General features: G+C 37.3%; 2 protein-coding genes across 2 annotated transcripts in view; both read left to right on the top strand.

The window, feature by feature from the left end:
- Positions 1–9298, top strand: part of LOC107681217 (histone-lysine N-methyltransferase EHMT1-like) — a 20419-nt gene extending 11121 nt beyond the window's left edge. The window contains exons 6-23 of the mRNA XM_016477430.1: positions 1200–1345; positions 1579–1722; positions 1846–2048; positions 2177–2269; positions 2419–2429; positions 2492–2598; positions 3162–3284; positions 3463–3564; positions 3768–3872; positions 4322–4476; positions 4896–5063; positions 6374–6518; positions 6620–6697; positions 6914–7029; positions 7137–7223; positions 7978–8056; positions 8235–8410; positions 8542–9298. Of these exons, the coding sequence (XP_016332916.1) occupies positions 1200–1345; positions 1579–1722; positions 1846–2048; positions 2177–2269; positions 2419–2429; positions 2492–2598; positions 3162–3284; positions 3463–3564; positions 3768–3872; positions 4322–4476; positions 4896–5063; positions 6374–6518; positions 6620–6697; positions 6914–7029; positions 7137–7223; positions 7978–8056; positions 8235–8410; positions 8542–8743 (2240 nt within the window). The 3' untranslated portion in view covers positions 8744–9298. The remainder of the gene's footprint in view (positions 1–1199; positions 1346–1578; positions 1723–1845; positions 2049–2176; positions 2270–2418; positions 2430–2491; positions 2599–3161; positions 3285–3462; positions 3565–3767; positions 3873–4321; positions 4477–4895; positions 5064–6373; positions 6519–6619; positions 6698–6913; positions 7030–7136; positions 7224–7977; positions 8057–8234; positions 8411–8541) is intronic.
- Positions 9299–11184: 1886 nt separating this feature from the next.
- LOC107681248 (probable voltage-dependent N-type calcium channel subunit alpha-1B) overlaps positions 11185–15030 on the top strand; it is a 125430-nt gene continuing 121584 nt past the window's right edge. Inside the window, exons 1-3 of the mRNA XM_016477489.1 lie at positions 11185–11525; positions 13406–13511; positions 14364–14503. Coding sequence (XP_016332975.1) covers positions 11266–11525; positions 13406–13511; positions 14364–14503 — 506 coding nt within the window. The 5' untranslated portion in view covers positions 11185–11265. The remainder of the gene's footprint in view (positions 11526–13405; positions 13512–14363; positions 14504–15030) is intronic.

Raw genomic sequence — 15030 nt, 5'->3', positions numbered from 1 at the left:
AACTTAAAGTGAAGACCTGATTATTTCAGGAGCCTTATCACAAGTCCATTGTTTTTGAATGTTGGTGCTACTTCTGCTATATTTTCACACTTAAAATAATAATTTGGTATTCCTCTTGTACCATTGTCCTCTTTTATGCTAAGAAATAAGTCACTTGGCAGTTCTCTCCCAAGTGGTTCCACTGCTGTCAGCAGTAAGTCTGAGTATGATTCAGTGGGCTATATAACACTTTTAATTGTCAGGAAATTACTTGTCTTTAAAAGTTTTGGTTCAATAAACTTACCTGTTGATCAAAAATAGCCTTAAACCTATACCCTTTTTTTGTTTTATTTAGTAACTTTCAGGGGTGTGTACTCATTTTTGCAACACAATATTTTATCACTTTGATAAGAAAATCTTATTTTGCTGAATAATTTTGGCATTCTTCTTTGGTAATTGATCAAGCAGGCTAAGAAATAAGTCACCTGGCAGTTCTCTCCCAAGTGGTTCCACTGCTGCCAGCATTACGTCTGAGTATGATTCAGTGGGCTATATAACACTTTTAATTGTCAGGAAATTACTTGTCTTTAAAAGTTTTGGTTCAATAAACTTACCTGTTGATCAAAAATAGCCTTAAACCTATACCCTTTTTTTGTTTTATTTAGTAACTTTCAGGGGTGTGTACTCATTTTTGCAACACAATATTTTATCACTTTGATAAGAAAATCTTATTTTGCTGAATAATTTTGGCATTCTTCTTTGGTAATTGATCAAGCAGGCTTGTTGGAACATTACATCTCCAAAGAACTCTAACATGTCTTCTAAGTAAAGAGTAATTGATGAATTTGTTAAGTTTTAGAGGGGGTGTACTCATTTATGCTGTGCACTGTATACTTCCTATCTGTTTGTTTTTATACAATAGGTTGATCTCAGAATGAGCAGAGGCAGGTTTCAGACCGAGCATTCTGACTTTGTAAGACAATAAGACCACATGGCAACATACACGCAGACCCTTTGTAAAAAATAAACAACTTTTTGTTGCATATTGGCTTGATTTAATATGGTTCGCTTGATTTAATACATCATAATAAAAAAAGAAAAAGAAATGGCAGATTAGGGAGGGTTTAGTAGCCTAGGATATTCTAGTATCAGAGGGCTAAAACTGTAAGAAAACCACCCTCAAGTACCTAAAGTGAACTTAAGTGTTTGTGTTTTATCAGGTTTGCCGGAGGATAAAGAGAACATGGAGGCTGATGACACGTTGGAACCTCCACTGTGTAGCTGCCGCATAGAGGCTCCGAAGAACCAGGATGTAGTAACTCTTGCTGAGGGCAAGTGCATGGCTGTAGAGAGTGTTGATGGAAAGGTAGAACATGTGTCATGTTTCAAAACATCAGTCTGTGAAAGGATAACAAAATTAAATCATTAGCTACATTCACACCACTGCAACAGTTGCATTCAGTAACTGTATTATATGCTTTTTATGTATGATAGCATTATACTAATGTGTTTGATCAGTAAAAATTTGAATAAATTTCAAGAAAGTATTAAAGAAAAACATTTTTGAGTGAATATGAGTTTTTTTCCCCCTCTCTCTAGCTGAGTTTATGTCGGAAGGTGATTCTGAAGCAGCAAATGATGCGTCCCTCTCTGAGGATTCCATTGCTGGTGTTGTGCGAGGATCATCGTGCGGGCATGGTGAAACACCAGAGCTGCCCAGGCTGTGGTTTCTTCTGCAGGGCTGTAAGTAAAACATACACTAGCTTTCAAAAGTTGGCGGTTGGTAAGATTTTTTTAAAAATGTTTTTTAAAAACCTGCATCTATTTGATTACATTTTTTGTATCCGATTTATCTGTCTAATCCAGGGGACGTTTATGGAATGTCAGCCAGATGGGAACATCTCTCACCGCTTTCACCGGAGCTGTGCCTCTCTGATCAGAGGTCAGGTCTACTGCCCTCACTGCGGTGAGGATGCTAGTCATGCTAAGGAGGTCACGATCCCCAAACCTGACTGTGCAGTGCCAACAGCCGCTGTGCCCGCGCACAAAAGAGACACCGCCTTAATGGAGTAAGTTTAAATCAGGGCACCCCGGTGTTTGAAAATATTTATCTGTACCTTTTCCCATATCTAATATAGTGATGTGTTTGCTCACACTGGTTATGTTGTGGTATATCTGTTATCATTGTGTCTTACAGCAGGGCTAAATTGGACTCTGTCACTGTTGGTGGAGTGATAGACCCTGCTAAAGAATCACTGGAAAGCGTTTTAAATGCACTCGAGGATGGGAAGTAAGGCTCTGTGACCTGGTCCTGTACATCAGTGATGTCCTGATCCTATATCATTAAATAAATGCTTTAGATAGTTTATTTGACTCTTGATGATTTGTGGATTTGCTTTGTTGCCTATAGTTTAAAACAAGCATTGCCTATTTTTAAAGGTATAAGAAATTCAAGCCATGATGTACTAGATGCTTTATGATTGATAACTGTTATTGTTTTGATGGTAATCAGTGGAAGGTGTGGACCCAAATTTGCGGATGGACAGTGAGAAGAGGAAGACTTCCTTGCATTGTGCTGCTGAGGAGGGACATAAAGAGATCTGCCATATACTAGTGCAGGTACTGCTTACGCTAATAGCACACATTCACATTCAGAAATGATCTATGTTTCTTAATATACACTACCATTCGAAAGCCTAGGGTCTGTAAGTTTATGTTACTGAAAGAAGTCTCTTATGTTCAGCAAGGCTAAAAAATTTTGTAGAATACAGTAAAAACAATAATATTGAGAAATATTAATATTTTAAATATGTATTATTATTATTATTTTAATTGTTTAATAAATGTAATTTATTCCTGTGATGGCAAAGCTGAATAATTTCAGCCTTCAGTGCCACATTATTATTCAGAAATCATTCTAATTAGCTGATTTGGTGCTCAAGAAACATTTTTTTTATTTATTTATGATAACATTTGAAAACAGTTGTAATAGAACCCGATGCAATTACTTTGTATAACATGGGTATTAACTTAAATTCTTTTTTTTTTTCTTTTATTTAATTTATTATGTTTTATATTTTATTGTTTTTTTAATATTCCATTTTCCATGAGTACATCCAGTATAATATGCTCTTATTTAATATTGAAGTTTAGTAATATAAATGTTTTCTTTATCTCTATAGGCTGGTGCGAACCTGGACATGTGTGATGCTGAGCAGAGAACTCCTCTGATGTATGCCTGTGAGAACAATCATCTAGAAACAGTGAAATACTTACTGAAAGCTGGTGCTTCTACTGGGCATAAGGTACGATAGCCAGCCTTCATCTGTCAATCAACTGTGAAATACAAAATGTTTTGCTAGTTATCTCATGCTACCCATTGAGTTAATGAGGTAGTGAAATCCCTAAGCCACTGTATGCCATGTGTTCAGTATGCAAGGTATTTGCATGATTAAAATCTAGTGATTTATGCATTCTTCACAGGATATGAGAGGCTCTACATGTCTTCACTTGGCAGCCAGAGGAGGACACACAGGTGTGCTGCAGTATCTTGTCTCCATGCCATCCATAGACGTCAACTGTAAGGTAACAATGTGCATGAGTTTGAAATATAGAATATACATTTTTGTGTACATGCCATATTTATTTACCCTTAAATTACATTTTAATTTGAGTTTTGTGAGGATGTTGTAAGGAGTTTTTGACAGCAAAACTACCCATTCTTAGATGCTGTATAGATACTGGAGTGCTTAATAATTGAAGATTATGGGTTTTCTTCTTTTGGTCAGGATGATGGCGGCTGGGCTCCTCTTACCTGGGCAACTGAGAACATGAATCTAGAGCAGGTGAAGATGCTGATCTCAGCGGGAGCTGATGTCCAAATAAGAGATAAGGTCTGTGAGAGTTTCATCTCAATATTTCAGCTTTTTGATGCACTTTTTTCACCTTGTTTGTTAAAATCAGACTGCTCGGATGCATTGCCTGCAAATAATTGCATGTTGAATGATCTGATTGTAAGTCAGTTAATAGATTTCTGGCTGAACATATACACTACCCTTCAGAATATTAGTAAGTTAATACTTTTATTCAGCAAAAAGGCTTTAAATTGATTACATGTGCTCTTCGTTTGAACTCTATATTCAGCAAAGAATCCTGAAAAAAATTAAGCTGTTTTCAACATTGATAATAAAAAGAAATGTAATTGAGCACCAAGCCAGCATATTAGAATGATTTCTTTAGGATAATGTGACATTAATCTTACCATTCCCAAACTTTGGAACACTAGTGCTTATGTATGATAGATACGAGATGAATTTTGCTTGTGGTCTGATGTGTTATCTAGGAGGAGAATGTCTGTCTCCACTGGGCAGCATTCTCTGGCTGTGATAAGATCGCTCAGCTGCTGCTTGACAAGAGATCTGACCTACATGCTGTGAACATCCATGGAGACTCACCGCTTCACATTGCTGTCAGACAGAACCAGCTGGACTGTGTTATGTAAGTGTAGAACAAAGAGAGTATACCTAGATAACTGGGAGCAAGACCCTTTATGAGCACTGAAATATAAAGGAACTATTCATGGTCAACCCAAGGTCCCTTTAGGGGAAGTCAGTTCACTTGAGGCCATCCGGGTAACAAACTGGGTTTCTCTGTAGGCAAAAGACATACAAGTACAGCTCAAATCTGCTTCAATGAATGACATTTCCAAAATATATTGACCACCATATTGAGCATTACAGTGTCTCCAATTATTTTTTCTAGTCACCTTTATTTCTATAGCACTTTATACCAGAGATCGTAAAATATCAGTGTCAATTATGGAAGGTAAACTATAGAGAATTCAGATTCAATTCAGACAAAGGGTTGTGGCTGAAACTGTCAGTTGTAAAAGGACTAATCTTAAGCTTTGTCTCTAGGCTTTTTCTGTCTCGAGGAGCAGATGTAAATCTGAACAACAAGGACGGTGAGACTCCTTTGGACTGCTGTAGTGTAAATTCCAAGATGTGGACAATCCTCAACACCAATAAGAAGCTGACAGATGCTAGGAGAGGCAGAGACAGCCTTAGAGAAAGACTCCTCTGCAGGTAATGCAAGAACACTAGGCTTAAATCTGTATGTTTTGCAGGGTAATATCACAAACAGTATTTTGTTACATATTCTTTTTCCAAGCATCTTGTAGATGCTTCTAGAGTTCTTATGGGTTTAGTCTGTTTTCTGTCTCTTTATGTAATCGCCGACAGACTTGATGATGGTGAGCTCAGATCTCGGTTTTTGAGGCTCTTTGTGCATACAAATATCTTACTGTATTATTACAGTTAATGGCAAAAGAAATGTTTGGAAATATAAATGGATCCTTCCTGCTGGCATGCTTAAGCAAAATATAAACACAACTGTCTTAAAACAGTTTTTCATTGTGAGTCCAATGCAATATTCCAAGCCCCCACACAGAGGCTAAAATATTTCTGGTATTTGTGCTGGAATTATTTTTTTCTTAACAAAAACTGTGAATATTGATATTAAGTTAATGCTCCGCTATTGATTTTATGATTCCAAAAGTTTCAATGCACGATATTCAATACAAAATGGAAAATTTCCAAGCCCCCACACAGAGGCTAAAATATTTCTGGTATTTGTGCTGGAATTATTTTTTTCTTAACAAAAACTGTGAATATTGATATTAAGTTAATGCTCTTGATTTTATGATTCCAAAAGTTTCAATGCACGATCTTCAATACAAAATGGAAAATTAAATAGAAAATAGAGTAAAATAGTTACATTAGTTTAATATATTAATTGTGGGCCTCAGCCCTTTGGTGAAGAACCACTGATATTTTAATTTTTACTGTCTTTTTTCCTTGAGATTATTCAAGTGAAACTCGGGGAAACTTTTGGCAAGACAAGTTTGTTGTTAAACGCTAACTAATTATTATTTTTAATATTTATAATACACAAAAAGTTGCACTTTGAGAAAACTATATAAAATAATAATTTGTGGCTTCTGTATGTTTTGTAAGTTAGAATTTGCGACTCTCTATTGAAACTGCTATGAATCTCAAGTCCGTGTACTGTAATGCAGTATTTATCTTGAATTAATCAGATTCAGTACTACGTCTTTTCAAACAAGATTTTTGCAGCTTCGGGTCCACTCCATACTGAAAACCAGTGAAAACTGGCTACAGCTGAATCAATATTCCATTCATTTAGCTTGACTTCAAGAAATCTAAAGTATCCACACATTTCTGAGTCTTCATTCTGCTTCTCTTTGCGCAAGCTTCAAAAGCAGCTGTCGTGCCCATGTGCGACTTAGAATGGCCTTAAAATATATTGAATGTTTGGCACAGAATGTGGGTAAATATTTTATGTGATTGTGGGACTGTTGTGCGTTGTGTTTTAGAGATGTGTCCCGAGGCTATGAGGACGTCCCTGTGATGTGTGTGAATGGGATGGACCATGAGCCCTGTCCCAGTAACTTCAAATATGTTCCAGAGAACTGCTTTACCTCTCAAGTGAATATAGATGAGAACATAACACACTTACAGGTAAGAGGCTTAGAATCGTAGTGTCAAAAGCCATAACAAGGTTAATGCTGTTATTACAGCTTTATGAAATGCTTGTCTCTCTCTCTCTCTCACTGGAATAGCACTGCAGTTGTAAAGATGACTGTGCGTCAGGCAGCTGTATCTGTGGCCAGCTCAGCATGCGCTGTTGGTATGACAAGGTAAGATGCTACTAGTGCTAAATTATTAATTTTAGCAGAATAAATGACATGGTAATGATAGAGTGACATAAACAATAGATGTTGCCAATCCCAGCTCTCACAACATATTAATAGTCACCAACCATGATTGTGCTGTGTATGACCATATGATTAGAGGGGGATTTGTATAATGATTATTATTAAAATTAGTAGCATTTATAATTTCTTGGTGCATAGGATGGCCGCTTGTTGAAAGAGTTCTGCAGGGATGATCCACCCTTCCTGTTTGAGTGTAACCATGCCTGTTCCTGTTGGAGAACGTGCCGAAATAGAGTGATACAGAATGGCCTTCGGTAATATAACTAATAGATGTGTTATTGCGTATTCCCTAAATATGTTGTAAACTCTAAATTTATGCACTTACATTTTTCTCACAACTTTATAATTTTCTCGTCTTTAGGGTCAGACTGCAGGTGTTTAGGACTGAGAGGATGGGCTGGGGGGTCCGAGCACTGCAGGATATTCCTGAGGGAACTTTCGTATGCGAGTATGACCCTCTCTTTACATCAGTTGCTTTACACATTAATAAAAATACACAAAAATGAACACAAATCCACAACAATATTCAAAGGCTTTATAACTTTTCCCAGTTGTTTGTTATTTACTGGATAGGAATTTTTTTGCTCATAGTTTCTACCCAGTCATTTTTTAGGGCTTGGCACAACTAGGAAAAAAAAAAACATTTAAAAAAAATCCAGGTGTCGAAATGGCACTTTTAAAATTATATATCTAGGACAGTAGGAATCCTGGTTCTTTAAAGAAAAAAAATAATTAATATTAAGTTATAATAATATGATAATAAGTTATTGTTTACATAATATATGTGTGTGTACTGTGTATATTTATTAACAAAAACTTTTATTTTGGATGCGATTAATCGTTTGACAGCACTAGAATATATCCATCAGTTTTGGATTTTTAAAAAATCCTTTTGCTATCTTGAGGCTTACTTGGAAGTTTGCTGAGGCCCATTTTAAATGGCTATTATTATAGTTGTCTCTTCATGTTAACCTGGTGTTGAATTATTTTAACATGAAAAAATTACGTGCAGCATATTAAGGAAGCTATGCCTGCATTCTAAAGAACTCTCCTACTGACTCCAGTGTCAAGGATATTAATTTAATGCCAAATGTGCTACGAAAATGAAAGCCATTAGGGGAATTATCAATTATTCAGACGTGATTAATATCATGCTGTTTCTGTCCAATACTTGTGCCCTGAGGATTTTTCTCTGTGTGCAGGTTTGCAGGTGAAATCATTTCAGATGGGGAAGCTAATGCTCGGGAAAATGACTCGTACATGTTCAACCTAGACAACAAGGCAAGTTTAGAGGTTTGTCTTGTTAAAATTGTGCAAAAATGGTAAGATTGTAATTTTCGCAAGTGAATGCTTTTCATACATGTCACCTTCAGGGGGCGCTAATGTATATTAAAATGTGAATGGAGCTCAAGCACACGTCATTTGGATAGTGTATTTAATGGAGATTTTGTTTTTCTAGGTTGGAGAGGTCTACTGCATTGATGCCCAGTTTTATGGTAATGTTAGTAGGTTTATGAATCACCTTTGCGAACCCAATCTATTCCCGGTGCGGGTGTTCACCAAACACCAGGACATGCGCTTTCCTCGAATTGCACTCTATGCAAGCAAGGCTATTCAAGCTGGAGACGAGCTTGGGTAAACCTTCATAATTTTTTCCCAGCTCTTTTTTTCCCCTCATTGTTAGTTTAATTTATCCACACATTTGTAATCAAAGTAATTCCCCAGGTTGCTTGAATTAAAACGAATTTTCTTTTCTCTTTCATCAGGTTTGACTATGGTGATCCCTACTGGCAAATCAAGAAAAAGTACTTCCGTTGTCAGTGTGGCTCTGCAAAATGTAGATACTCTGAGACTGTTCCGGGCCAGAACCACGCAGACAGCTCAGTCCGAGCGCTCAGTGATCAGACCGTTGCTCAGGTGGAACACATCCAGTCAGCTAACACAGCTATAGCAATAACTCAACCCTGAGCCCTGCACACAAACAACAGGATATGCTGAGACCTTTTGTGTATAAATATGGTTAGGAATGCAGTGCATTATTTCCTGAATCTCAGCTCCAAGGAAGGACAATTTATGCAGAGATACAGCATCATTTATTATTATCACCATGCTGTTGAGAGCATTTGTAATAAGACTTTTAATCAAAGGTGTTTTGGGCCTTTTTTTTATCTGAATGCATGTCTCACAAAGTTTTTATTTTAGGATGATGGTGAGGCTCTATAATTGTATGAGATATAGGCACTAGCATATTAGACTTTTATACATTTTTAAGCATCAGCTATTATATACTTGGTATAAAAACAGGCTTTTTAGTTGATTATCATAAGCAAAAAAGAAAGTAGTAGTAGAAGAGATGGACAAGTTCTGCTGGCTTTTTTTTTTTACGCCGTCTTCTCAGGAGCAAAGATCAGGGCTGTTTTCTAATCAGTTTTTCCATGTATTGAAATTTCACTAGGAAATGGTTACAGAATTTTAAATATCATGCCTGTGAAAAATAAAGCTTTTAGTGATGTTTTTTAATTTAATTAATTTTAATTAATTTAGCTGTGACCTATCAGTCAGTCTTTCATGCTGGACAAATATATATTCAGGTTACTTTGATTTTTTTCAGAATTATTTGATTAACAGAAAGTTCAAAATAATTAATATAAGTTCTTTAGAATTTTCTGTTAATCATATAATTCTGAAAAAAAATCAGAGAAACCTGAAAAATCTAACATGGTTTCAACAAAAAAAATTCTTATTGATAATAATAAAAAATAAGAAATGTTTCTTAAGCACCAAATCAGCAAATTAGACTGATTTCTGAAGGATCTTGTGGAGCAAAGGCTGCTGAAAATTCAGCTTTCTCTTCATAGGATTAAATTACATTTGAAAATATATTAAAATGTAGAACAATTATTTTAAATTGCAATAATATTTCACAACATTCCTGTTTATCAGGTAAATTAAGCATAAGAGACTTCTTTCCAAAACATTAAAAACCTACTAAAACGGCAGTGTATACACGTATTCATATATACTGTATGTAAAAATATTTTGTTGTAGTATTTACAAACAAAGTGTAGTATTTATTGGATATTCTGTACTAAAAACAGGTAAAAACTAATGCGCTCAAAAACAACATCTGTTCGGTCATTACATCAATATTTGTAGTCATAAGCACACTGAATTTCACTGAAGCACACAATTAGTTTTGAGCGAAGTATTGACTGTGCTTAACATTACTTGAAGACACTTTCACGTTTTGTTCTACCAAATAAATGACATGCAATCATACATCAACCTCAAATCCTTTAAAAACATAAATTACAAGTTGCTATGAAGTTAATTGATCAAGGAAGTAAGAGGTTACGTAATCTATGTAATAGAGCAAAACGTGAAAGTATCTTTAAGCAGGCTAATGTAAAACACCGACCTTAATTTACTCAAATCGAAAGCTCCATTTAAAAAAAACCATTAGAAATTCCCGAGGGATCCCATGTCTCAAAAAACGCTAATTTTCTTCCGGGCTTTCGGACTACAAACTGCACAGCCCCATTGAAGGGTTAACGTAAATGTGAAAGAGACCGTGCACCCTCCGAAAGGCGTCAGTCACGAGATAATGTCCTGATTTTCTCCACCCGCCGGTTCCACCCTTTTCTAAATCAACGATCTGTTTGCAGATGTGGGAAGTGCAGACGCACCCATCCCTCACAGATGTACCCAATTCTTCTTAACTTGCTTTAAAGCACCCGTACAAACGGTTTGAGGAGCTGTTTAATTCACTGCTGGGGTCTGGAAGGGTACATGCCTTATTTTCCCCTCTTGCCCCAGTGCCATGGATACTGTAGCGGCACAGGTGGAGCCACTGACAGGCTGCTTTACAGTAACGTGATGTGATTTAGAAGAAGCAGCGGCTGCAGAAATTGGTTAAAATTTCATCGCCAGGCTACGGTCTAGTGGAAAAAGGCTGTTCATATCGTTTGCGCGTTTTCATTTCAACGATATAAACGCGAAGGCGACGGACCGCTCGCGTTATCATCTGTTAAATGCGAAGAGCGCAGGCGAGATCGGAGGAAAACATCGAAGCATCTGCAACAGCGCAGGGAAGCTGGCTCAATTACAATCTGTGGGCTTGACTCCATTCAATCGCAACACAGTTTGTAAAGGCACCTTCGCTGGCTGGACTCAATTCATGACATGGCTGATTATCTAAATCCTTCGAGTGAGGCGTGAAAATGGTCCTTGCTGGATATGAGCGCTCGGTTTTTGGTGGCTTGTGTAACGTGGAGCGATAAACTTTAACTGGCGATCGGTTCGTTACAGAGATGCGTTTAGATGTGCTCTGAATGGCTGGAATACTTTAAGCAACTCTCTGTGTGGATGCCAGACCTGTACGGATGAGAAGAACTCGTGGCTGGGACTACATCGCGCGTTGTGATGCTTCTTCTTTACTCTCTGTCTGATGTGAATTTGGATTTCTATAGTCAAATCTGCGCGTTTCTAGAATGGCTCGCTTCGAAGACGATCTCCCGACCCGGTATGGAGGCGGTGGCTCTCCAGCGGGTCCAGGCAGAGGGGTCAGCCGGCAGCCAGGCCCCCCGGGCGGACAGAGGATGTATAAGCAAACAATGGCCCAAAGAGCCCGGACAATGGCCATATACAACCCGATACCGGTCAAACAGAACTGTCTCTCAGTCAACCGATCCCTGTTCATCTTCAGCGAAGATAATATCATTCGGAAATATGCAAAGAAAATAACAGAGTGGCCATATCCTTTACATAAATCACAGGCACTTGTAAGAGGGCAAAATATGCCAGTTTGTAACCAGCAATAATTCTGCTTCACCCATCAGTCTTAGTAAAACAGCAGTTAAGGTCGCAAAAGTTTTGGCGGAAATAGAGGTATCGTTTTATGCAACACCGTAAGCAGTTGTGTTAATATCGTGGCGGTTACTTTCACTCTTATTGGGTTTAAATGACATGCAGCATGCAGGGTGTTGTCTCGATGGAGCAAACATTATTACAAGGTCCTACTGGGTTGCTCTCACGAATGCCTCTGGAAAAGCTTGTGATTGGCATGCGAAATGCAATTCATAATTGTTTGTATGTGATATTTAACGCAAGTGTCGTGATGTAAAATGCCACGTTTTTGTCCCTTTCACATCCAGTCACTGCGGTATTGATTCTTTTCAGTCAGGAAACGAACCTCTCTGTCGCTCATGGCAACCGAAACAGCTCTTGCGTTAGGCTGCCTAAATTGCTGTGCAGTCTCCGGAGACTTGCCCCTGGGAATACCAGTCATAACGTAACCTAAGATATACCTGCTAAGTCTTTACGTTATAATATTATAGCATTCGCAGCTTAAATCGTAGGATGCAGTCAAAAAGCAATAAAGCTGATAGGCAATTTAAGCGGAACAGGTTAGTGCTTTAAAGCTATGGGCGCGTTCATATCATGCCCGAGTCCCCACCGGCGGTCCTCAAATCTGAATCGTTCCGAATCTTAATGATTTCGCGAAATTGAGTATTTCCCTTTCACTTGAAAAAGTCTGAGGGGTTGTTTTAGTCGCTTTCCAAGGTGCTGAAACACCTACGCCTTTAAAACGCGTCCAGGGAAATGTGGAAGTGATGGAGGCTTATTGAGCGCCTGAATGTAAAATGCAGTTTTACCACAAGAGAATAAAGATTAGAATTTAGATTTTGTTTCATTAAAATTTAATAAACAAACAAGGCAACATTTCACAACTTGTTTGTCTGGCAAACAACATTTGCTGGGCATTTCACATTTGGTGTCCAACTTGTCTGTATTATTTAAATGAGAAGGCCAACAAAAAGTTTAATATGTGATCAATTTCTGTTTGTAGTCATAGTCACAAACAAACAAGCAAGGCGCTGTTTCATCAAACAAACTATTGCTAATCACTGTTAACTTGAGATATGGCGGGGTGGGCTTTTTTTTATTGTTTTAACTTTAATGGGTAAAACACATTTCATGAGAAATGGAAATTGTACCCAAACATACATGAATACCTCTGAACATGCTGAAGCTAAATAAATTAGTCCATAATACTTCCTTGATAAATAAACCATTTTTTTTTTGTGTTGCATGTTTTGTCCCAGTTTTCAAGAACTGGTTTAATTTCAAGCGCTAAAGAAGTATAAATAATGAAATTCTCCATTTATTGACGTTCTCCTTATGTTCAGACTACAATGAGTCTACTAGTCTGACGCAAATGTGTTTAGGGGAGTGCCACGGGAAATAATTATCCTCCTCCCCACTAACCAGCAGCTCTGTGAGGAATGACACAGTTCACACAGCTCTTGACTGAGCCATAAGGTACCCGAGAAGAAGTGGGAGAAATTTTATCAGTGATTCTCGTGGAAAACTGATAGTGGGGTTGTAGTAGGGTGCATTTTAAATATTTGTCCAATAAAATCTGGGTGGCTCATTATTACTGATAAAAACTCTCTCGCCTCGTCTCAGGCACCAAACGGCTCAGTCAAGAGCTGTGTGAATTGCGTCATAGATACACCTGTTCTTCATTAACTTCTGCACTAGTTTCCAAAATTGTTTGATGATCATATTATTGCGGTGAATGAATTCCATCTATTTGTATCTCATGGACTCTTTCCTTAACACCATCACTCCATTTGAGTACATGATTCTTGCCACCATTATTGCAAACTGCATTGTACTGGGCTTAGAGCAGCATTTACCAGCTTTAGACAAGACACCCATGTCAAAGAGACTGGTAAGTTGGACTTTCCCTCATTAAACAGCAATTTTACACATAATTGTCATTTGAGTATCCTTATTGTTTGTTCTAGCCTCTTTTAGAGCATTACCATAAAAAATATTTTTCTATTCAGATGCAGAAAGCTTTTACTTTCTAAACATTTTGTTGTTTTCACCAAAGTCTTTTTAAATAGCAGTTATTACTGTAGGCCAACAGTTTGCGCAGCCCACATTTGCATTATTCATTTAGTTGACACTTCGATCCTTTGTGAGCTGCTGTCAGTCATTAACAGTGGATCTCTTAACTGCCCTCCCAAATTGATCCACAGATCTTTGTTGATGCTTGACATTTGACTGACATTTCAGCATCTGTAGTAAAAGAGGATAATAAACTTAAAATTAACTGTCCTTTAAAACTTTTAACATGCTTATTCTGTCTCGTATGAGATTTTTCTTTTTAAACAAACGAGCACTTACATATGGTATATTATTTTAAAACTTTATTGCTTGCCATTTTGATTTGTTTTTGTTTCAACATCTTATTTACTTTGAATATGTGCTTCACTTATGAACTGCAGTTTTTTTTAGATGCTCTGGTATTAGAGGCGTTTGCTTTAAATATTTATATTGTGAAATTTTTTTTTTAGTAAAACGCTCCCCATTCTCCACCTTTTAATTCACTTTATTTTACTGTATTGTGCTGCTGTGGTGTTTTATAGAAGAAAAACAATTTAATGAAAGTTACATGCCAATGTGAAGTACACTGAGAGATTTATGATTCTCTTTATACAAAGTTTTCATTGTAAACTTGCATTTTGATTCTTATTTTGTGTGAATAACCACTCGTATCTCTCCTCACCCGCAACAGGATGACACTGAACCCTACTTCATTGGAATATTTTGCTTTGAGGCCGGGATCAAGATCATCGCTCTAGGCTTTGCTTTTCATAAAGACTCCTACCTCCACAATGGGTGGAATGTTATGGACTTTGTTGTTGTGTTGACAGGGTAAGTTCAAATATTCTTCAGATTGTTACTCAATGGTTGCTGTAAGATCTGAATGTAAATTTAAAACTTTAAACCAGAGGAAAGCATTAGATATAAAACACTTGGCCATGGTCTGTCACAAAAGAAAATGGCCAATTGTTTTGTCATTTTTGTGCTATTGTTGACAAAAACCTCAGTGGAGTTGAGAAGCAATTTGGTCTGCTTGACCCTGGCACAGATAGGTCCTGTACATAGATAAATGATGTTTGTGAATCTTGCCTGCAGTCAGACTAGGGGTCTGGATGCGGGGGATATGGCTTACGCTCCAGTAGTACAACTGCCTGGTACTTTGGAGGTGTAATGCAGTGTTTCCCAACCTTTTTTTAGTCGCGGCACCCTTTGGAAATTTTAACAAACTTGTGGCACCCTACAAAATTAATTTTGTCACAATATTTGAATTTCTAACTTCGATATGATAATTTGAAAAGTATAGATATTCGGTACAACAGGGAAGAACTGCAGAATATAATGTCATACAGATATTTTTA

This window comes from Sinocyclocheilus anshuiensis, unplaced genomic scaffold (genome assembly GCF_001515605.1).
Source record: "Sinocyclocheilus anshuiensis isolate Anshui unplaced genomic scaffold, SAMN03320099.WGS_v1.1 scaffold1495, whole genome shotgun sequence".
In the NCBI taxonomy this organism is placed as follows: Eukaryota; Metazoa; Chordata; class Actinopteri; order Cypriniformes; family Cyprinidae; genus Sinocyclocheilus; species Sinocyclocheilus anshuiensis.
The sequence above is the reverse complement of the archived record's forward strand: the minus strand, read 5'-3'. Positions and strand labels throughout refer to the sequence as shown.